This window comes from Lemur catta, chromosome 1 (genome assembly GCF_020740605.2).
Source record: "Lemur catta isolate mLemCat1 chromosome 1, mLemCat1.pri, whole genome shotgun sequence".
NCBI classification, from domain to species: domain Eukaryota; kingdom Metazoa; phylum Chordata; class Mammalia; order Primates; family Lemuridae; genus Lemur; species Lemur catta.
Window position 1 is genome coordinate 59,744,392 of NC_059128.1, and position 25,270 is coordinate 59,769,661.

Below are 25,270 nucleotides of genomic sequence, written 5' to 3' on the forward strand. Positions count from 1 at the left end.
AAAAGCAACATTAAATCTGATTATTCAAAACACTGTAGATAACACATTACTTTTTACAAGGATTTTCAATTTTCTTAGGTCATAAAACATTTTGTTACTAAAATAGACTAGCACTAAGGAAAATTCCGCTTTCTCTAGATTGGTAAGTAAAAACCCTTTAGATGGTCTTAGGCAAGTAAAATTAATGCTATTTCATTATTCTCTGATATTTGTGCTGGCCAGGAACTCTTAAATATAAACACAAGCACCAAATGTTCAAGTTGACTGAATATATTTCCTGAATGCTATTTAGAATTTAAAAAAGAATAGCTCAAAATTTTACCTTTTAAGTTTTGTTTCAAATAAAATTGAGTTTGTTCATTTAAGAGTAAGTCTAAACCATAAATTTCTCTAAAGAGAAATTGGGTGCAGATTTAAATCTATAAAAATGCTTTATCCAAAGGAAAAAACTACAGTTATGTATTTATTCCAGGTAATATCAACAAAAGATGATGAAGTTCTTTGCAACATAGCATGAAGAAATAATAAAAAAATTCTGGAGCAAAAGAACATTATAAATAGTTTTGTAAAATTTTATTAAAATGACTAAAATTTTATATCCATTTCTCTATCTACACTGTGTTCAGCTCCCTGAATTGCACTATTAGGTCTATGCAATGGAGAAAAATTTAGAAAAATCGTATGTAACAATAAACCATAAAAATCATATTATTTTTATTATGCTTGTGAAAAGAATTTCTTTGTAACCAAATAACACCAAAAAAATCACCTATCACTGCTATACCATACAATATTTGCTTCACCTAGAGAGGATGATAAAAAAAAAATAATGTCTTTAAAGGCATTAGAGTACTTCAGGAAACAACTCCTGAGATCTGTCACCAACTAATGCTCTACCTAGCCTCTATTCTTTGCCTAAATGGAAGCTTGAATGGAGATAATCACTTAAAATCAATTATTATATTTAATTTATACAAGGTTAATCAACTTTTATTGATTAAAAGACTGGATTTTAGCAGCTAACATGCTAGCAAGTAGAAAACATCAGAATAAAACCATACAATTTCTTTTGCTCAACAGTCTGTTACCTGACTCGTCTTTAGAAACACAAAAAGTTTGTATACCTCAGTAAAAGAGGCATAAATGAAATTTAATCAAATTAAACCCATCTTTTTAAAAATTCCCAAGCACGTTTTTCTTTATTCTTAGATATTGCTCTTTAGAAATAAAATAAAAAACATTGTATAGGTTAGCACCTACATTTTTATTAGTAGAAAGCCATTACAGATATAAATTTGAGAGAGAGAGTCTCATATACATGAATATCCTAAATTAAAGATTACTATTAGTAAAATCTTCCAATTGCAAATACATGAACTTGAAATTTTACCTGGAAAAAAATATAGTGAGAAATCTCTTTCCAAAAATCCTAACTGGTTTTATGACTGTAGTCATATTTTATGATTTTAGTCATGGAAAAGCTTAGGTAAAAACAATGTTAACTTTATCTCTGATGGCATATTGTTTAAAAAAACTGCAATAAAATTTGCACAGAAACAAAAAACAAAAACAAAACAAACAAAAAAACAATTTAGGAAATGTAATACAGATCTATGACCAAAACAGAGAAAGATTTTTTTGCCCTCTGAGTTCTCTGAGAATTAATCATTTGTTGACCTATATTGCCAACTGCTCTATGGTGACTATTTCTAACTTTCCTCTTAGAGCCTTGCGCTTGAGCTGATAGATGCTGAGGTTGGCAGTGGGGTTCGGACAAGAGTCGCTGCTGTCCTGATTATCAGAACCCTGGAGAATGAAAAAGTATTATGTGGACCTACTTGAAGGCTATTATCAGCCAAGTAAAGAATAAAAGGGAATGTGCAGACACTGCAAATACATTGGGGGAAGGGATATATCAATGATTAGAATGGGTGGAAAGTTGCCAGTGAAGTGAAGAAAGGAGGAGAAGGGTAAGATAGATTGTCTCTTTCCAAAATTTTAAAATTATAAACCAGAAGGGGATCTACAGAGTGAATCCAACACCCTTATCTTATAGATGAGGAAACCACAAAATATATAAAGTGATATTTTTTACAAAGCCATATCATATTCATGGCAATAAAATCAAGAAAACAGGATTATATAGACCCAATAAAACACATCCATCCCTTCATCACCCAGCTTCAACAATTACCAACTCAGAGCAAATTTTGTCTATACTGCCACTTACTCCCCAATCCCCTACAGGTTGTTTTAAAACAAGTCCCCAATATAAAATCATTTTAGCCACAAATATTTCAGTATATATATCCAAAATATTATATAAAAACTCTTAAAAATCCATGATACTATTACCAACTAAAATAATTGACAATAATTTATTTCCCCTCCCACGTATATTGAGGTTTGATTGACATAAAAACTGTATATATTTTGGGTGTACAACGTGATGCTTTGATCTACGTATAAACTGTGAAATAATTACCACATAGTTCAATATCCAGTGTTAAAATTTCTTGTTGCATAAAATTATTTTTTATAGTTTTCTTGTTCAAAACATAACCTTTAAGGGCCATATATGTATCTTTTAAGTCCTTTTTAATCTATGGATTCCCACTGCTTGCAATTTATTTGCTGTTAATTCGTTTTTAAAAGAGGGATTATTTCAGCAAACAAGCCAAAGAAAGCGAAACAGAAGACTTTCAAATTCTGCAACTTTGTGCTACATTATTCATCATCACATTCTTGTACAATTATTCTCAAACAGGTTCCAAATCTGTGAATATCATTCAACTGGTTTTATGTGATAGTTGATACTTGTGAGGCATAAAACTTATGCTGCACAGAAAATATAAAAAGCTCTTATAAATGACCTACAAAACTGGACACTTAATCTATTCTATTTATAGCTTAAATTGTTTATTCAGTTAAACAATCTAAAACAATATTTAAAGATTTAAGAAGCATAAATTACTCATAATATTCCAAGTGTGAAACAGACAGAATTGGTCTCTCTAGCAGTCTCTTCTTTGACATCTCTTAACTCTTAGTTCCCAATCTGCCCGAGACCTCTCATTGAAGTACCTCTAAATTTTCAAATATTAGGGTAATGTAACTTTTAAAATAGATTTCCATGAATTTAAATATTTCTAGAACAAGAGAGTCTTCACTTGAGGGTAATTTTGTAACATTTATTAAGAACAATTATTTTTTAATAGAAATTCCATGTCTTTTGATTCTAGAATTCAATTCTAGGAATTTATCACGTGGTTGGTGTCACCAGAGATGAATACCTACACAGAAAAAACTAACATATAAAGCCTGGTGTATGTCTTTCAGTACCATTTATTTTTTCTGTTTTTAAACAGCAACAAAAATGATTATATTGAACTTTTTTTAATATGACTTTTATTTTTACTTCACAATATAAAATAAACCATCCTCACCCCCAGTAGGTACATATTTCCTCCAATTCTGAATTTTTTTTGTTTAAATGTCATGGCTCTTCTGCTAGTGGTGGCAGAAATGTTATACAGATGGGGTAACCATCAATCATTTCAAATTTTACTTTTGTAAGTGAGAAGTTGCTTATGTCAAAGCAGTATGTTATTTGCCATGTTAAGAAAAAAGCTACAGGATTTGAGGTCATAAAGGATAATTCGTTTTTGTATTTTATGAACTCTAAATAAACTTTTGTGTTAGCACAATAAAATACTTAATAGTAGACCAATTTAGACATCTTTTACAGGTATCATTTGGGGACGTACACCACACAACTCTAGGGTAATAAGTTAAAGAAAATATGATCATTCTAATGATTACAGTGTAATTTCTAAATGCTAAAAGTTGTATGTTATAAGGAATACTTTGTTTAGGGAATCTTACTATTGAGATTTATGTCTAACAGTAACATGTTAAGAAAAATACGTAATTTTCCTTAAAAATAAACTACATGTGGTTATGTAATAGCCAGTCTATCTAGCAAAAGGCAGACATTACCTTAGAAATTGTTGGTCTTCCTTTTGTCTCACAAAACTAAGTCATCTTGTCCACAGTTGATAAGTAAGAGTGGTTCTAGGCTAAACTGCCAAACTGTAAAGTGTGGCATGTTGGTGTGTGATGTGCCCAAACTTCCTATTGTGTCTTTTCATCTTTTACAGTCAAGAAAGTGAAGATGAGCTGACTCAGGGCAGTACTGTGAACCAGTAAAAAAGTGGGTTAAGTATTTGGTAGTAGTTCCTTACCAGGAGAGGGGTAGAATGAGAGGGATTGACATTAATTCCTGAAAGGGATAATGAGGCTAAAAAGTATTCCCAAGTACTTGGGAAATAATGCAATCTGGGAATGTATCTGAAGAGAAAGTTTGGAAAGTAATCAATCTTTTAATTAAATGAAGCAAATTAGGATTTTTCTCTGTTCTTTATCAGCACTACGTGGTTTTTATAATAAAATGTTATCATTTATTCAAATAAAGAATTTGAATAAAGAACCTACTTTAAATAAAAAAAAAATCCTACTTTACATGAACTGCTACGAAAAATCCAAAAATGGGAAAAAAATTCCTTGCACTCAAAAAGCTTATCAAGAAAAAGTAAAACACAAATAAAGTCTATATAAAATACAAGTAAATATTATAATAAAAAGTGTGGAAGGAGTTCAGAAAAAGATCTCATTTTTTTCTGAATACAGGTAAGTAAACACAATATTCAGATCTGAATAACTGATTAACTTTGTCTTTTTAAAAAATTTGGCCTTTAAAATACTTCTCATTATAAACTGAATATTTTTGTACATAATTATGTCTCAGATTTGCCTTAAAATATTCCAGTAAAAGTAAATAAAAAACACATGGGATAGATGAAACAAGAATGGATGTTGAGTATGGAAGGGTTTAGAGAGTTTGATAATGCATATTTTAAGATTTCCATAATAAAAAGCGAAAAATCTGTTTTGAAAAGAAACCAATTTATGATGACTCTGAGGCAGAATATCTACACATCAGAATAACAAAAAAACCACAGAAACATAAAAATCATTTACAAATATCCTATATGTAAAACTAAGGACTAAAAAAATACAAAATGTGAAATCTAAGCTGTAGTTTTATTACCCCAAAATATAAATTCTACTTATAATATTTTATTGATTCTAATTTACACAGGACTTTAGACTATGAAGTTCATTAGCTTATTAATGTTATGAGTATATCTTAAAACAAATGATATTTTGTAGCAGTTCATTTGCTCAAATAGGTTAATTTCATGCTTTCAATTAATGTACTTTCACAAACTTGATGGTAGTTAAAAATCAAAATGTAAACAAAGTCCAAATGAGCAAATTTTTAAAAAAAGCATAAAAATTACAGAGCTCTGAGGTATACATGTGAAAATATCCTGATAGTCTTAAATATACCAATAAAGGACTCCTTGATTTTATTTTATTCCTAATTATTCATCCAGTAATTCCAGAAGTTGCCCTATCTGAGTAGTTAACCTGTCAGAACTTATGTTTAAGTTATCAGTATGTTTTCTAACAGGTGTACTTACTTGCTGTTTCAAAACCAGGTTCTTCACTCCTTCCATCACAAACTGTGATCCTGTATTCATGACTCGTGATAAGAGACTAAGTAGGAGGAAAAGAGAAGGAGGACCACGCTAAGTATAAATTGCCTCTCAAATTTGTTACAGATAAAATATTTGCCTGATGACACACCACATGCTGATGCTTCACTATACCTACCACCTTTGTTTTTCACTAAACAGAAGGGTCTTGAGAATTTCTGCTGCCATAGGTATCACTGCTGCAATTTTATTTAACAACAAAATAGTAATGAAATACTCTGATTAGTCAATAATTGTTTAAAAATATAAAAATAAAGAGCTGCCGTCAAAATAAACATCTTTATTGTGTAGGCTTAGTGATAGTTTTAGGCAAATTATAACTTGAGAATTGCTTGCCTTCCTGATTGCCTTAAGGCTAAAACAATAAATGTAAAGATAGTAAGTAAATCAAACAACTTGCTTTTTAGTTCAACTACACTAATATATTGAAAATATATATGTCTATAAATATTATGAGTAGGTCAAATGCTACTGTGTTCTTTATATCATAGTAGCTGGATCCATTCCTGCATTGTATACTGTCTTCTCCCTCTATATGTAAAATCTATCATATGAAAACGTGAAGCACAGCACATTTAGTGAGTTTTGCCTCATCTCTGAAGAATGTAGTCTGAATTTTAAACAACAAAAAGAACACCAACAAATGACTTGTCATACCCGGTTTATACATATGGTTCAAACAGTTTCTCATATGGGATCAAAGTATGAGTTGTGAGACAAAATAGTAATCCTGCATTATAATATCAGAAGGCTAGAGATAGCCTTCAAATCAAATAAGATTTCCTTGTAACACATTTATTAAAATCCTCAACTACAAAATCTATAAGAAATCTAACAGGCTTTATTATTCAATAAGATTTTTAAGGCAAGAAACTAAAAAGTATATTTTATTAAATACATGGGATAATTTTCCATAAATATTTTCCTTTCCCCTATCTTGCCCATACTTCCCTCTGAAATGAAGAGACGCAACAGGATGGCAATCCTTTCATTAACAGAAACAAGAGAAAGTAATTTTTGTTGGAATGAATGGCCCCGAGGCAATTCCTGGCACCAGGCAACTCTGAAGGAGAGTGCTAACCTGCTTAGAACTGTCCCAAGGTGAAGCCAGTTGGATGCATTTTGCCAAGTATTTATAAGGTCCTGCTGTAGGCCTGGTACTTTTGTTTTTGGAAATTGTTTCATTAATACCAGTTGCTCAATGTGAGGTAGGATAAACCTGTTTTCCTCTGGCTTCGTAGTTTTGTTCTACCTCTAAGATATAAACTAGGAATTCGAAACTTGTATGGTATGGGAAAAGTAGCCAGAATTATCTTGTTCAGCTTCTTTGAAAATCACATATAGATTCTCTGGAGTAAGAATTCATACCTGTCCCTGAGGCCTTCTTACCTATCATTTAGCACTATGCCCAGATCTATATTGAGTGCCTAGTTTCAAATCTATATTAGTTATCAACATTGATATACAAATAGTTTTAACCTTCAAATATTTTCAGAAAATAAAACTGTAATGTTTTAAGAACAAAGAAGCATATAAATAAAAACTATTTCAAAGGTAATGTTCGTTGTAGAAAATTTGGAAAATAAAAGCACTCAAAAGGAAAAAAAATTTACCACTTGTAGCTACCCACTATTAACATTTAGGTGTATTATCATTTCAGCTATGCAATTAAATGGATATATGTGTATACTCATACACACAAACACATGGATGGATAAATGGACAAACAGGGATCATACTTAAAAAATGTCATCTAAGTTTTGGCTCATACCATGTAAAAGATGTTAACTCACATTTTAAAATTTGAATTTGAATGTTCCTAACACAAAGAAATGATAAATGTTTCAGGTGATGGACATGCTAAGTACTCTGATTTAATCATTACACTTGTACTGAAATATCACACTGTATCCCATAAATATGTACAATTATGTATCAATAAAATTTTAAAAATTGGGAAAAAATGACAACTTAAACCATCTAAGGAAGCCAAAGGTAGGTAAACATCTATTCTGTATCATAATGAAAACATTCTGCATTCGAAGCATCAGACACTGTATTTTTAAGGCATGAAAGTCTACTTAAGGTTTGGAGTACAAAGATTCAATCAGAATTATAAAAAATACTTACCCCATTGGCTTAGTGGTTGTGTTGCCATAGTTGGCAGGAGCTGAGGCCATCTTGGTAAAAGCCCTATGAAATAGAAAGGATACATTTAAAAGCTGATTATTAGAGCTAACATTCAGTATCATGGTATTAAAATATCTATTAACTAACTCTAACTTCTATTATGCAGACATTTTATGAAAAGAGAAATAAATTTTCTTTTTTTTTTTTTTTTTATTTCAGCTCATCATGGGGGTACATAAGTTTAGGTCATATACATTGTCCATGTCCCTCCCATCCCCCCGAGTCAGAGTCCCAAGCGCGTCCGTTCTCATTCTCAGACAGTGCGCCTGGCACTCATCATGTAGTCATACCTCCATCCCCTCCCCCCCCCCACCTCCCCAGGTCTGCACCTTCAAGCATGACCATTCCCCAGAGGGTGTGTAACGCACTCGTCATGTAGGCATACACCCATCCCCTCCCCCCACCCCCCATCCCAGTCTGATATCCAATTGGTATCCTTCCCCGATGTACATTTAGGTGATGATCAGGGAAACCAGTTTTCTGGTGAGTACATGTGATGCTCGTTTTTCCATTCTTTGGATACTTCACTTAGTATAATGGGTTCCAGCTCTCTCCAGGAGAACCAAAGAGATGTCGTATCATCGTTAGAGAAATAAATTTTCAACTACACTACAATTATTAATGAAACATTGAAATTCTTAAAAAAACACAAATGCATTAGTTTCTCCAACATGATTTTTCTTTTCCTTTTTTATATCTGACCATTAAGAAAAAAGAACTCAGGTAGAGACCTGATGACTTAGAAGAACAATGATGCAATAATTAAATTTAGTCTCTTTATTATTCCCCACATTCCAAACTCATGATCCCAGACACATGCCTTTGTTCATGCTGTCCTTTGGGGAGTATAAACTCATACCTTCTTCAACGGAAACTGCACATTTTCTTTTAAGACAGTTCAAAACCACTTTCTTTATCAACACTCTTCTAATTCTACTACCCAATGATTTTTCCCTTTATTTATATTCTATGCCAGATGTTTATACTTAATTGCATAGAGTCATTAGTTTTCAACTCTTTCTCAACGTCCAGAATCTCTTTCAACTATAGGATTGTAGAAGGCTGGGCAAAAAGATGGCACTTAGATGTGTTTTAAAAAATATTTTCCTTCTGAGAATATTTTCACTATAGAGAATCCAGAAAACATAGAATGCTCCTAGAAGAATCCTACCACTTTGAGGTAACCACTGTTAGGATGCTTGTGTATAAGTTCTTCTAATCTTTGGACATATGCCTATATAACACATATGATTTAAGAAACAAAATTAGCATCATATTGTACATAACTGTTTTATAGCACATTTTAGTGGCATACCATAAACATTTTATGTCAACCAATATTCTTTCATGATACTTATTTCAAATGCATTGTAAATTAAAAAGAGTACCTAAAGAAAATTTTATAAGAATAAAAAAAGAATGGGAATTACTAAGATGTAGTAGTTGAAATGGTAAAAATATTCAACTATTCAATTTCAATTTTGACAAAATCTGCTGACAATACCATCAGAGAAATCCCAAACACAAAAATTTCAATCTTGTTCAGGAGGACATTGACAAAATTTGCTGACAATACCATCAGAGAAATCCCAAACACAAAAATTTCAATCTTGTTCAGGAGGACATTGACAAAATTTGCTGACAATACCATCAGAGAAATCCCAAACACAAAAATTTCAATCTTGTTCAGGAGGACATTGACAAAATTTGCTGACAATACCATCAGAGAAATCCCAAACACAAAAATTTCAATCTTGTTCAGGAGGACATGAATCAACTGTTTTCAGCAGTGGATTGGAATTTCTGCCTTAATAAAAATTATTTTTTCTCTAGAAACTATAAACAAAGAAGGGTTAAATAAATAATAGTACATCTAAATGGCTGAATATTATGCAAACAGTAAATACTACCACTGGAGACGAAAGACAATGAAAACCTGTCATGATAAAAGTTACTGAAAACTAGAATACAAAACCATCTATAACAATGATTTCCCAATGTTAAAAACGATCTATAATACACACACAGATTGGAAGGACATACACTAATGTTTACCTGTAGTCTCTGGATGGTGAGATTACAGGTAAATTTTTATTTTCTTTATGCCTTTTTGAGTTTTCTAAAATTTCTTTCAATAAACTGGTATGACTTAGAATTGGAAAAAAATGTTACAAATTATAGGTTATATATTTTATAACTGTGTAAAATAATGCCCAAAACCGCCTTTCCCCTTATATCTTCAAGTATTAAATAAGGAGTTCCAAATAAATCATAATATAAAAAGAACAATGTTCCACATTATCTAGTGGTTAGGAAAAAAAACCAAAAACAATGACATATGCCACACAGCCAAATGTGTAATTGTATACACAGGGTGAGCATCCCTAATCCGAAAACCTGAAATGCTCCAAAATACAAAACTTATTGAGCATCAACATAATGCCACAAGTGAAAATTCCATACTTGACCTCATGTGACAGATCTCAGGCCAACTGCACAAAATTATTAAAAATATTGTATAAAATTACCTTCAGGCTTTGTGTTTAACGTGTACATAAAACATAAATGAATTCTGTTTAGACTTGGATCTCATCCTCAAGATATCTCATTATATATATGCAAATATTCCAAAATCCAAAAAAATCTGAAATCCTTCTGGTCCCAAGCATTCAGATGAGGGAAACTCAACCCATATTATAAAAATTGAAAAAGAAAGTTTTTCTTTTCCTTCTTCTTCTTTTTTTTGAGACAGAGTCTTGCTCTGTTGCCCTGGCTAGAGTGCAGTGGCATCATCATAGCTCACTGCAACTTCAAACTTCTGGGCTCAAGTGATCCTCCTGCCTCAGCCTCCAAAGTAGCTGGGACTACAGGTGTGCACACTGAGCTCAGCTACTTTTTCTACTTTTAGTAGAGATGGGGTCTCCCTCTTGCTCAGGCTGGTCTTGAACTCCTGAGCTTAAGCAATCCTCCTGCCTCAGCCTCCTAGAGTGCTAGGATTATAGGTGTGAGCCACTGTGCTCAGCCCAGTTTTTCTTTTTAAACAAAGGTTTATTGTGCATTTTTTTTCTTATTATTAGAACACAGTTAAATAAAAAGAAATTTAAAAAAACCCAAAAGTATAGATAATAAAAAGCACTCATAAACTTATCAGATTGTCACTGTTAAAAATTTGGTATACATCTCTTGCTATCAGAAAAAGCCTATTCAATCTTGTAGTCTTAAAAATTAATTATTTTAAAAACTATTTTGAAGGTAAAGTTTATTGTAGAAAATTTGGAAAATAAAAGACCCAAAAGGAAAAAGAATTGTACCACTTGGAGTTACTCATTATTAACATTTAGGTATATGTCATTTCAATGATGAAATTAAATTATATATGTGTATACTCACACACACATACATGGAGGGATAAATAGGAATCATATGGTAAAAAATGTCATCTACATTTTGGCTCAACTGTGACCTACTAAGACGCTCTCCCTGATCTTTTAAGCAAATTTAGCTATCACTCCCAACAAGTTAAAATCTTATCATTCAGTTTTATTTCTTTACGTCATTTAACATGGGTTAAGATTGTTCTGTTATTTGCTTATTTATTAACTGTTCCCTCAATACAAATGTAAATTCAATGACAGTAGGGATCTTGCTTAACATGTTCACTATTAAGAAATATTTATCAAACAAATCAACGAATGTGTTGTAACTATTTATTCATTTTACAATATAACAGGAACATTTCCTAATGTCATTAAGTAAGCTTCTACAATATGATTTTTTTTTTTTTTTTTTGAGACAGAGTCTCGCTCTGTTGCCTGGGCTAGAGTGAGTGCTGTGGCATCAGCCTAGCTCACAGCAACCTCAAACTCCTGGGCTTAAGCAATCCTTCCACCTCAGCCTCCCAAATAGCTGGGACTATAGGCATGTGCCACAATGCCCGCTTAATTTATATATATATATATATTTATATATATATATATGTGTGTGTGTGTATATATATATATATATATATATATTTTTTTTTTTTTAGCTGTCCATATAATTTCTTTCTATTTTTAGTAGAGACGGGGGTCTCGCTCTTGCTCAGGCTGGTCTCGAACTCCTGACCTCGAGTGATCCACCCGCCTCAGCCTCCCAGAGGGCTAGGATTACAGGTGTGAGCCACCGCGCCCGGCCCAATATGATTTTTAATGGCTCAATTGTATTCTATCTGGAAACGCCACATTTCATTTACCAATCCTACTAGTGAACATTTAGGTTGGTTTTCAAAATTTCATTAATACAGCTGCATCTAAGATTTTATAACTCTAATTACTTCTTTGGGATAAATCCTTAAGAGAAGTACTAGGTCAAAGCTATGTTTAAAAAACTTTTTACATCATCCAGAAAAATTGTGACAATTTATATTCCTAATAGCAGAGTATGAATGTACCAATTAGTTTTCCTGTATCCTTGGAATGATATTTTCTATATTTCTGCATTACATTAATCCGCATTTCTCTGATTTCTAGTGAAATTTAAGTTTCCTTTTAATGCTTCTGAGGCATTTGATGCAAAACATTTCAGTCTTTGACATTCTCACCTTATCAGTAAAGAAAACATAGAGCTTGCCTAGGAAAGAAGGTATCACTGTTGCATATAATTTTAAATTGTGGATAGGGTGGGCCAGACAAGGAAATATTTATGTCACTGGATATCAAAAAACCACCAACGCATTGCTCAATTTTCTCATTAGCATTCTCATTTTCTTGGGAATGACACTTCAATTGTGCTCTCTTAAATGACGGGAATTAAAGAAGAGAATAAAACTTACTTCCACTGTTTGATGTATTGTAAGGGATTAAGGTTGCAGCCTGCATCAGTTAAAGCCTTTTTATATTGCTCCAAATCAGCCTAAAATAAGAAAAGAACTATATGACAAAAAACTTTCCTTTTATGAAGGATCACTTTGTTGTCAATTAATAAGAAAGTTAGACCAAAGGCATGAGTTTAAATTCTCAGTACCCAAGTACAGTGGAGTCACACCCAAGTGAGCACCTGAGACAAAAATCATGTATAATGAAAATTAATTTTAACAGGCTCCCAAGTTACCTATAAAGTACAGTATTTTGTCATCCCTCAGTAAGTCCAACAAAGTCAATTTTTCCTCTACTGCTGAAACAGACTGCCATTCCTTGGGATAAGTACTAAATGAATGATATGGCTTGATCAAGAATATTTCAAAATCAGAAACACAAGGTGAACAACATTGACTGAGGAGACCTACAGATTCAGGTTTCCCATGTCATATTTATTCTAGATTCCATTAACTGAACAGGTGTCCTACACCTTTTAAATTGCTGTTTTTTCACTTATTCTTTTTATTTCCTGATGAGTAAGTCAAGTTGAATTTGTGTTAAGTTAAAGGAACCTATCATCATAGTGACTCCACTATAAAAATTTTAAAAGGGAGAAACTTTTAAGACCAAAACAAACCAGAGATTTTCACTACTTTGCGTTTTGGGGGCTTTGAATCTGTCATTAGTGGTCATAATTTGCTTCAAGCCTCTTAATGATCACTTAAGTTTATGAAAAGATATAATCTTTACCAAAAACAAACAAAAATAAAATATTTTGTGGTCCAATTAAGGGAATACTGAATTAAGTTTTAAAATCATACATTAAGAAAATATTATATATAATTAGGCTGTTAGAATTCCCTAAGATATAGGTAACCTCTCATTAATGTGATACTTCTAAAAAGAAAACCACACTTTCTTACTGAATTAAAATAAAAGTCAAGATTTGTATTCCCCAGGTAAAGGAGAATGGCAAATGCTGGGTTCAGTTTGCTATTTTAATATGCCAAATATTTTTAACCAATAGAAGCCTTGTAAAGGGAAGGTGCTTAGAACAGCTATATTTTAGATGCCACCTCTGAGGTTCCTGTTTGTTGCTCATCCAGTAAAACTACACTGAGTTAACATTAGAAAGAGTCAACCCATCTTCATGCAAAAGATTTTTGAAAAAAAAATTATTAAAAACAAACAAAATTAAATAAAAAGAAAGAGTCAATCCAGCAAAAAGTCTGATACAAAAATCACCACTTTCCTTTACAGAATAGACACTATAGGACAGTTCTGTGGTGGACATTAGTTTTAAAACAATCTTAAAACAAGATCAACCTTTCAAAAAGCATAGCAAACCTGGTTAATTTAGTTTAGAATAGTTATTTTCCAAAAATAGGAATTTTGGCCACTTGAATTCAGTTCATATTCCAACAACTTAAAAGTAGTCAGAGGTTTCATGAGTGGATAGTTCCCCCTGGTCACAATAAATATTGCCATAAAACTCAGCTGTAAATAGAACCAGCCTTAACAAATTGTTTTTCTTTTAAAGAAAGGAATGAAGTAGATATTTAGCCATAGTGATTTGACGTCTATTTTTAAAATTCTAACTGTAGTACTCTGCAAACAAGCATTCCCCCCTCCTCCCAATAACTGAATAGAGGACATACCTCAGAAGGTACTTGCTGTGTGCTTATATAATAGATAAGAAAGAGCCTCATTTTATCTTCTGGAGTTCCTGCTACATAGGTGAAAACAGATATAAACAAAAAAGACTTTCATGACTGTGGTTATTATGTATTAGAGTCAACACTTACAAATACATCAAAGGTCAAAGCATATATAAATATGACAAAATATACAGATATGGAAAAAGATTAAATGTGAGATTAGAGGGCTGTGATTATGGAAGCATCTCTATTGTCTCTTCCAAACTGTCTATAATGTTGAGATTTACCTTTTAGATATAAACTCAAAATGAAAAGAACAGATATATCGGAGAGCACACTTTCACTTGTACTGAAGGCTATGACTCCCCAATTTGCAGATTGTTTTTTATAGAACATAAAGCTCTCCTTCCCCCCACCCAAAAAAATAACGGATACAGGCAGGGTAATCATACAATTCGACTAATAAAACAGGATACTTTTGAGATGGCAAAGGGGCACTAGGAGCAATTCCATAAGGACAACTGGGAAACCAGTTGTAGGTCATTGGGTTATGAAACTTTGCTGGCTAAATACAATTGTCTAGCTGAAGCCTAAAGTCATTCTTCTCAAATTGAGGCCTTTAATTGTACATATTTCTGAAGAGTATTATATTATTATAAAGTTTGGGAACCCAAACTTTTATACTAAAATAAGTAGTGTTATATTATACAGAATATATTTGCCTTAAATTTTAGAACAAAACATAAGATTTCAAAGAAATTTCTTGCTTGCAGTACTCTGAGCTACTACTCTTATTACCCGAAGCCCAAGACTGATCAGAGAAAATAATTTATTCTCCCATCTTCTATTAGGTGCATTTTAGTAGAAATGTGACAAAGTACTGGTCTCAACAAATAACAATATTCACTCTCACTCCAGAGTGTGTCCTAAGATGCAAAAATGCAGAATTGTTACATTTTATTATGGAATAAAACTAGATTTTTTTAAAAAACATAATGACTGATGAACCATCGATTTTTTAAAAGTATGATTTGGAATCCAGACATTCATTCTCAAATTATCTTTATTCCCTGAAAATGACAAAGAATGGTAAAGTAAAGATCAGTAATAGGTTTCCCAAAGTTCTCATGTCTATAAATAAATATCCAGGACATTTTGAATATTAGGTGATGACACTCAGGGTCCTATTAAATACTAGGAGAATGCTGATATTTTTGTTGTAACAGGCACTTAGCTGGGCTGGGCGCACGCTGATGTTTCCACCATACTTCTAGGGGTTGTGCTTCCATCACTGATTTTATTTTCAAAACCTTTTGCAGTGCTATTGGGACTTGTCCCATCAGCCAGTGGCCATTCTAGGAACTGGCAGGTAGTCTAGCCTTTCACCTCTTAATCTTTGAAATGCTGTTTAGTTTCCTGCATGTGCAGTTCAGGGATGAGCCCAGTAATTCATAAACAACTTTGTAAGATTGCTTTCCTAAGCATCTTCCTCTCCACAATCTCCTTGGCACTTTCCCATTCCCTTGGCCTTCCCTTTTTGGTGCTGTAGCCAGAAAACTTTGGCTTTAGTTACCCTGTCCCATCCTGCACTTCCTACAACTATTGCTGCAACTGTGACCAAGAAGCTAGAGGACAAAGACAGAAAAAGAATAATGGGGCTTGCCCTATCCTCCTTCAGAGTTTTAGGGGCCTGTGTGTTGTTTTTAATATTCTTAGCATATACTTTCTAATAGTAGAAAAGAAGTTCCCTCTTTTGTTTAAAGAAGGAACAGTTCCTATTATCCCTCAAGGTGAAACGTTTTATAGTTACTATAGAGTTAATAAATGTCCTAGAATACCTGCTAAGGTTTTAAAGAGTCATCTGATGGGAAGGGTTGGTGAGCATCAAAACTTATTTTGATGCTCATAAATTTTACCAATTTATAATGACATAACCACAGGGGAACCAAATTGAATTTATAAAAACAGGTCCTTTACAACTGTAATTACTCTAGAGTCTGTAGCTATACCCTGGAAACCTCTTGTCACACTTAAATCTCTCCTGTGACTCCTCTCTATTTTAAAGTCAGAATTTCCTCACTGAGTAATCTGATGTATCTTAGAGAAAAATTTTAAGTATAGTTTGGAGAGTTTTTTCTCCTGAACAATTTGATAGTAAGTTGCTGACCTGCTGTTCCACCACCCTCAAATGTCAAAGACATTCTCCAATATAACCTCAATATAACAATTATCAAACTCAGGAAATTAACACTGACAGGTTACTACACTGATGTAGTAACTTACTACATGATACATACGTTACCTTTTAATCCTCAGGTCCCATTTCGAGTTTTATCAATTGTCTTTATAATGTCTTTTATGGCAAAAGGATCCATTTCAGAGCCATGTGTTACATACAGTTGTCATGCCTCTTTGAGTCTCCTTCTGTATAAAACAGTTCCTCCAGACTTGCATAACCTTGATCGTTTTTAAGATTATAGGCTAGTTTTTTTCTAGAATATCACACAATTAATTTTTGTCTGATTTTTCCTCGTAACAGACCTAGGTTATACATCTTTGGCAAGAATATCAAAAATTGATGCTGTGTTTTTTTCATTAAATCCTACTGGGTGGTGTACCATTATTGCAGTATGGCTCATTACTGATGATGTATACTATGATTACCTAATAAGATATTAATTAGGCTTCTCCATTATAAAGTTACTTTTTCTCTCTTTACAAGTATTTTGTGGGGAGGTACTCTGAAACTGTCAATATTCTATAAAATTTCAATTTATTCCTTTATGATGTCTGTATGGACTCATGGCTTCCTATTTCATTCAGTGGGTTATAATCTGTTATTATCATTACTTATTCTGATGCTCAAATTATCATGATCTGGAGCCTTTTTGAGGTGTCTTTTGGGTTCTTCTGACATGTTCCAGACTCATTTTGTACTTTCTCTCCCTGCCCCAGCTCTGGAATTAATCAGCCACTTCTCCAAGGAGTCCTAGTGGAAATCGTATTTATAACTGAAAATCTTTACTAGTGGGTTATTGCTGCTCCCAGGACCTCTTTCGTAGTTGGCACAACTAGGGAATGAGTACACACACAAAGATACACACACGCTATCTATATTTATTTCTATATCACACAAATATATAGTGGGAACACTAAGTTCACACCAACACCTCTAATTCCAACCCCAAACTATAGGTTCATTCTAGTTCTTTCCCTTCCTATATTTATAACTTCTTTCTCTGATAATGGGAAATCTGGCTCCTTTTATATTATCCAATATATTTACTGATTTACCCAGTCCCTTGTGTATAACAAATATTCCATCTCTGCTGCCACTGCCTGGCCCGTATGGATGACTTTCTTCCTTCACTTGGGCTCTGATTCCCTACAATAGACCCATCCACATACCAAGACATACTTCTCACCCCATGTAGGCCCAGGCTAGGTTGCTCCTGTGTGGGGTCACCTTCCTCAATCTGTTAGTTTTTACACCCCTAGTTAGATTGCTCCCACATGTGAACACTCTGCTCAACTCTCCTGAGCTGTGATATCTAATGCCAGATTACCAACCTTCCCTCTAACTCATGTGTACATGCCTCTGTCATTCTGCTCAGGTTACACATCTTGCTCAGGACTAAAGCAGTATCTGATTGCTAGTTTGCACGAATGCCTACCTTGCTCTACCCTATTTAATGTATTCAGGAATAAATCAATTGAGAAAGAAAGGGGAAAGGAAAAAGAAAGGCTCTGATTACCTTTTTATCAATACACCTATTTGTTTCAACTTTACTCAAAACTTATTGCACATAACAAGGAATAGCTCAGAAGTGATGGACTTATAAATAACCTTTTACATTTCTTTCATTGTAAAATGCATATACATTCAAAATGCTATGTTGCTTTTTAAAACTACGAACAATATTTATGGTTCCTCAGAAGTTTTTATGAATGGAATCCTTAATTACCAAACAGAACTTTTTAAAATTCATATCAAAACTGTAACTGAAAAACCCTCATTATTCAGCTGAAATAGCTTATATGCAAATGGTCTTAGGCTTTTCATTCATTTTGGAAAAAGCTGAGATATGAATTTAAAGCTATTCTGAAATGATCAACAGGTCTCTAAAGTTTAAAGAATTTTAGAGGCTAAGACTCTATGTAGGTCCCATAATCATTATAATTAAAAGTTCTAATTAGATTACATTTTCTAAGTATAGTTATGTTTTAAGAAACTCTAACATACAAATATTTAGATAAATATAAATATAAAGAGATAGAATACAGAGTTCCTTTAAAAGTAAATTCTCTAAACATGTAAAATAGAATTCAGTTTTAAATATGTTTTTTAAAGAAACTCTTTGGTAGTAAATCAAAGTAATTAGAAAGTGTATCACTTAGACACACTTGTTTTGAATGTTATACTTTCAAATCTTCCTGAAATTAGCAGAAATTAAGTTTCAGCTATATATCATTATAAACAAATGAATATAAAAAGCACTTAAATACTATCAAAGAAAAGTTCAATGAAATAAAATGCAAATCATTTTTACACTTTAAGAACTGCTGTGTTAAATTTTCAACAGAAAATAGCTCATTTAATTATCTCATTACTAGCACTGATTGTCATAAAGGCAGTAATTCTACTCAAACTTTACTCAGAAATGCTAGATTCATCAGATGTGAAACTTATATCAACCTCAAATTTATGGTACATACCATCAGGGTCTGATATTATATCTAGAAGAGATTTATCCAGAGTAGTTTTGCTCATTATTTTTTCTTCATATTCAAAATATACATCCAGTTTTCTTGTCTGTTTCAAAATAAATATTTGATGAGAGAACATTAAGCAACAAAAATGTACTAAGGGTCTCTCAGCTTACAAGTTTCCATATTCTATGATCAATTTTTTTAAAAACAAATGTTCATTTCTTAATAGAATTTAAAGTTTCTTATTTTTGATCACACATTTCATGTAAAAAACAAAAACCACCAATAGATTTACTATTTTATTTGCCATATTTGACTTATAAATTCACAATTAACTCTGCATGTCATAAATATATTAGCAAAGATAAAAAAACACAATTCTCAATTATTATATTAATTAGTAGCTAGCATATAAATCATATTGTACTCCATGCAAATTAATGCCAGGTAGTTATGTGTTTACTTTTTTAGTGTGTAAATCTGCATATATTTACCTTAACTGAATAGAAAGTTACCCTAATTAAATTATTTTCCACGGTTTTTTTTTTTTTTTTTAAATAAAACTGCTTTTCCTCATTAATTTTCCCATTTTATATTTGAAGTTTTAGACAATGGAAAAGTAGCAAAACTTTTTTTGACTTTTTCTAATCTAAAATTTTGATTGAAATTATCCAAATGAAATTAATATATTAGAATCCTCCAGAGTAAATGAAAGTTATTATCAAGTATCTCTTAAATTATGCTTCAGATAATACAAAAGAGAAAAGAACATGCTTTCTATTGAAGGTGTTAAAAAGTGTGAGTAGAACCATTCATGAAATAAACTACGATACTTAGTAATACCTATAAAAACCAACATATAAATATAGAACATAAATACCTTATGCTACAATGATAGGGTGAAATAGTTAACCAACTGTGGAGGAGGAAGTGATAATTTTGAGTTGAATTTTGAAAGTGATTTGGGGACACAGATATAGTTCATTTCAGTTAAAAAGATCATACCAAGGCATAACAGAGTAGAGACATGTGAACAGTAGACTGAGGAGTGAATTTCATATATGGGGCAACAGGAAATCAGAGAGTTCTCAAACCTACTCCCTTGCAGTGGCACACAAAACCAGAGTTTTACAGATGAAATATAAATGAAATACAGACATTCAAAAAATCACAACATAAAAAGGTATATATTGAGAAGTCTTATTTCTCACCCCTGTCCTCTTCCATCCCATTTCCACCTGCTCCTAGATTATGTCTTCTATAGTTTAAAAAGTTTCTTTGGCAAATATAAACAAAGAGAGTCTATATTCTAATATCCTTCTCCTTTCTGACACAAAAAGTAACATACTAGACTCTTCTGCTTCTTCCTTTCACTGAAAAATATATTCTACATCAGTACATGGAGAATTTCCTTCTCATTGAGCTCTAGAGAAGAGTGTAATAAGGAAAAGAGTTTGGCCATTTCATAATCTTCAGACTCCCTGATACATGAACTATTTTAGCTACTGTATAAAGCTACCTTGAACACTAAAATAGATAAGAGGTGAAGTCCTAGGAATGAGAAAGTCCTAGAAATAATATTAAAATTGAACAAAAGAAATATAAAAAGGATCCTAAGAAAAAGACCAGGGTGGTAGCTGTGAATAGGAAAGAGATGGATTTTTAATAATTAACATGAGTAAGGATATGGGATGCAAAGTAGTGAAAAAAGTCAAAGAAAGCTCCTGGGGAACTAGGATGTCGGTAGTAGGAATTATGTTAATGTGAATATTGGATTAGGAAAAGCGATTATCTGCAGAGTGAAGCTAGAAATGGAAGGGGGAAGGTGATAAAATGAGGTGTTACACTGACTTCCAGGCCCTTCACAATCTGATCTAGCCAACCTTCTCTGTTTTACCACTAGATTCAGTTCCCTCTAGTCACACCAAATAACTCACTGACTTTTCATTAAACACTGTGTATGCTTTTAATCCTCTAGGCATAGGCTCAGGTTATTCTCTTATCTTTTTAAAAATATATTGCTCTTCCATTATCTGCCCAGTGAATTCTACTCATTTTTTGAGGTCCACCTTTTTGTAGGTTCTCTGCAACTTTTTCTTCAATCTCTGCTGTTTCCCCTCCCTGTCCCTTCTCCAATTTCTTTCTTGGCCAGAAGAACTCATTGCTCCCTTATCTGTGTACTGATGATACTTCATATACCTCTTCACAATAACAATGATCACATTATATTACTGTCCTTTGTTCATGTGTCATCTTTCTAAAACTGTAAACTCCCTAGAGTGTATCTAATTACATGTTTAACCCCAGGGGTCTAACACAACATCTGGCTCATAACAAGTACTTGGATTTATTGAATTTTGAAGCCAAGAGTAGGACATATACAGACCAAGTAATTATTTTTAAAAGTCATGAAAGCAGATTACTGAAATTCTAGAGTAAAAAATGTAAAGAATCCAGACTTTAGTGATTTAATATATAAAATTAAGTATTCTAAATCTCATAATGTAATCTAACGTCTGTAACTATATAAATCAGTAAAAAAACATGGTTCATCGATTTATGTAGGTACAGACATTTGATTCATTTTACTATTCTTGGTGTATTAACTCACTTATACTTTAACTTCTAGTGAGCAATGAAAACAGAGTCCAAAAGCAACTTAATGTGACTGGTAAGCGGTAGAGGGTTTCTTTTAGAGATAACAAAAATGTTTTAAAATCAGACTGTGGTCACAACATCACAGTAAATATACTAAAAACAACTAGATTATATATTTTACTTAGGTGAATTATATGACATGTGAATTATATCTCAATAAAGTTGTTAAACAAAAGTTACAGCACTTCAACATACTGATTATGAGGATAAGAGAAAAAGCAGTGAAGTACTGCACAGATTTTCTAACCTGCGTAAGAGAACTAGTGTACGTTCAGTACCTATCATATGTAAGGCACTTAGAGTTATGGCTTTCAAATGTTTTTGAACAGATAACCGAACGACCCTGTTTCTCAAACCAAATCTTCTGCAGAACTTTAAACATAAAATAGATAAGCCATTACATGTCTCTATACGGCTCTAGGGTACCAGAATGCAGTGTTTAAAAATTACAAACTTACATCATCTCATTTAATTCTCCAAATAACACTATGAACTAGGAATTATTCATTTCATGTTAAAGATGTAGAAACAGACACCACAGAAATGTATGTTTATTCAAGGTTACCAGAATAGAAGTAGTAGAGAATTGACATTCAAATCCAAGTCATACTCCAATACACACCACAGAGAAAAGATTAAGGAAAATTACACTTTCCTCAAGAACAATTTATTGCTTCCTTTGTATATGCTTTATGAAAGAAAGTATATTTGTCAATTAGCAAATATTTGATAATATATATAATATACATATATATGGTGAAAGGTAATTTTGGCCAGAGATTTAAGATTCATAGGTCTTTTCTCAAATTCTTGAAATGAGGGAAAATACCTAAGAGAAGCAACTTCTTTAATTCCAAAGATTGATTATTCCTACACAATATGGACTCAAAAGACGATACAGTTTGGATAACAAGAGTGACATAAAAATAGACTAATTAAAAATATAAAACAAAATGTCAAGGTCAAGATAATAAAGATTTTTGGTAGCTTCAATAAATATGAAGGATGAGTAAAAGGAGAATATTATAGATAACCAAATTCACTATGCATGTAGTATATGTTACATATAGTGAATATAAACTTCTTAGAGCCATACATTTCTCAAAAATCCCTTTAGAAGGGCATACTAAGTGAGGAATCTGATAAAAAAAATTCTAATGTTTTAGAATTTAAAGATCTTTAAAGTTCTAAATTTAAAGAATTTCAGGGTGGTCATCAGTGAAATTGATGTTTCTTTCACTTTTCAGTATATGGTCTCAACATTTATATAAAATTAACATTATACACACACACACACAAATATATAATATACAGACTATGTTAAACATTTGACTGGCTACAGTCTGTGGAGTTTAGAAAGAACAAAAGAAGAAAGTATTCTCTAAATTAGTGTGTCCCTTCCCTCACAAAAATGGATAACTCTTCAGACTCATTTGAGAAGTGCATCTTTTGCCTTTTGAAAGTCCATTACCTGGGAATATTTGCCAGATGACCCATACAGTAAATAAAACTAATTCCTTTTTCTTTCCTAATACTGCTGGGGATCTTTCCTACTCTTTACCATTCCTTTCCCCATTCTAGCTACAGACACTATCGTTCTGCAACTTTATACTCACTGCCGGCTACAATTTCCATTTCTTACCTCAGTCTAATGACTGGTTGATGGCAAAGTCTAGAGTGATATTTCTTGGCCTTACCTCTTCTCCAGGCCCAAATCTACCTCCAATTATCATTCAGCAGTCAAAGGAAAGGCAAGAAGGGATGAGAGAGTTATACCTCCTTTCTACCATTAAGAATCCCAATATTCCTCTCCTCCTACTTTTCACAGAAGGCAGAGGGGACAATAAGCCCTTCTCTTTTGCAATACAACATTAGGAATATTCCAGATTATGAATTAGATAGGGTTTGTGTGACAGAAACATGTCTACCACATAACATCTGTAAGCTATAATGAATCTAGAACTAGACCTTTAGAATGTAATCTACACCTAAGTTGAAGACTGTTTATACCTTAGCCAGGCTTGTTTTTCCTTTCTTCTTCACATGTTTAATTCCTACCGTCTTTCAAGGCTGTATTTTGATATCCCTTTTTCCAGGCGGGTAGCACCAATAATGCTATATTATAAGATTCTGTGGTTGGTATATGTCACTAGAGTATAAACTCCTTGAGAGTGCTTATTCATTACTGTATGCATAGAGCCCTGGATGATGACTAAAATTCTCCAAAACTCAAATGCTTTTTATAACATGACAAAATAGCAGGTTATTTTATTTTCAGTTATTTAGGTGTGTATTTTGCTGCAACTCATACTGGTGGCTTTGCCACTTTATGCATGCATGGGTTTGCCAACATGAAAAATTATGTTGTACAAAAACCAGATGATCCATGAAATTATATTTAAAGGTATCCTATGATATGAGTGGCTCAAAATATTTACTTTGGAGAACTTGCTTATATGCCAGAGTGACTTAGAAATCTTGAGTAAAATTCATCCTTATACTTCTACCTCACTTCTGCATAGAGATGGGACAGTATACTGTCAAAGTGAGAAACCTGGTTAGGATCTTCAATTTCTACAACAGACTATCAACTTTACCACTTATCTCATTTCCAAATGTGTGCATTTTTCTCCCAACCAAGAACGATGATTTTCCACCATTCTAGCAAATCAGAATGTGTAACTTCAACTTGTTAACTCCTATAAAAAGCTCAATCCAAAAAAGTAATATTATAGATTATTTAAAGAATATGCAATCTATCCACTCTAGATACTAAAAATTCTATTCTCAGCTTAAGAAGAACCATTAGAAGGCTATAAACTGAGCCCATACTACCTTGGTTGCTCGTAGAACTGCCCTCATTGAATTGCATTTTAATATTATACCTTGGCTTTAATTAAAGTTAGCCACATGAAACCCATGAGTGTAACTGATATTAAATACATCACTACATCATTCAATTTATTCTAGATAAATTGCCCAATATGAGCAATGTCTTTTGTAATGTGACATTAAGAAATGCTTGAGTAGAATAAAAACCAGAAAATCTTTCTGATACAAGTTTTTTTTTTTTTTTTTAGCTTAATTACCTCTCAATTTTATCTTGGATGCTAGGAAACTCGAAGCCAAATTTGGGAGCTAATATAACTACATAGCAACTATTTTGAGTTTTTAGTGGATTATTTTCATTGTATGTGCTATTTGGGGAAGCTGCCTTAAAACTGTTTTAGAATAAGGACACAATATTTAATGTATAAATTTATACTATGTATTGATTTCTGCCAAAAATATCTAAATTCTGACTAAAATGATCTAAAAAATAAAAAAATTAAAATGTATGCAAAGTGATCTTTACAGATGGCAAGTATTAAAAATGCAAATATAAGTGACCTCATTATCATGAAATATTGAAAATTGCTTTATCTATAATATTTCTGTAGAAAACAGAGATTTATGTGGCACTTTTATTTTATTATGGCTTTCAGAAAACATTTACTTCTAATTTATTTAACCAATGTGTTGAACGCTTAAAATATATAGCTATAAAATGAACAGCAAATTAAATCCAAAGCAAGCAGAAGAAAAAAAGTAATAAAAA

At 32.4% G+C, this 25,270-nt stretch overlaps 1 protein-coding gene across 1 annotated transcript in view; it reads right to left on the reverse strand.

The window, feature by feature from the left end:
- Positions 1 to 25,270, reverse strand: part of SCFD1 (sec1 family domain containing 1) — a 101,154-nt gene that overhangs the window by 23,719 nt on the left and 52,165 nt on the right. Inside the window, exons 15-19 of the mRNA XM_045569339.1 lie at positions 19,021 to 19,117; positions 14,305 to 14,375; positions 12,622 to 12,701; positions 7,752 to 7,814; positions 5,547 to 5,622 (exon numbers count right to left, since the gene is read on the reverse strand). Coding sequence (XP_045425295.1) covers positions 5,547 to 5,622; positions 7,752 to 7,814; positions 12,622 to 12,701; positions 14,305 to 14,375; positions 19,021 to 19,117 — 387 coding nt within the window. The remainder of the gene's footprint in view (positions 1 to 5,546; positions 5,623 to 7,751; positions 7,815 to 12,621; positions 12,702 to 14,304; positions 14,376 to 19,020; positions 19,118 to 25,270) is intronic.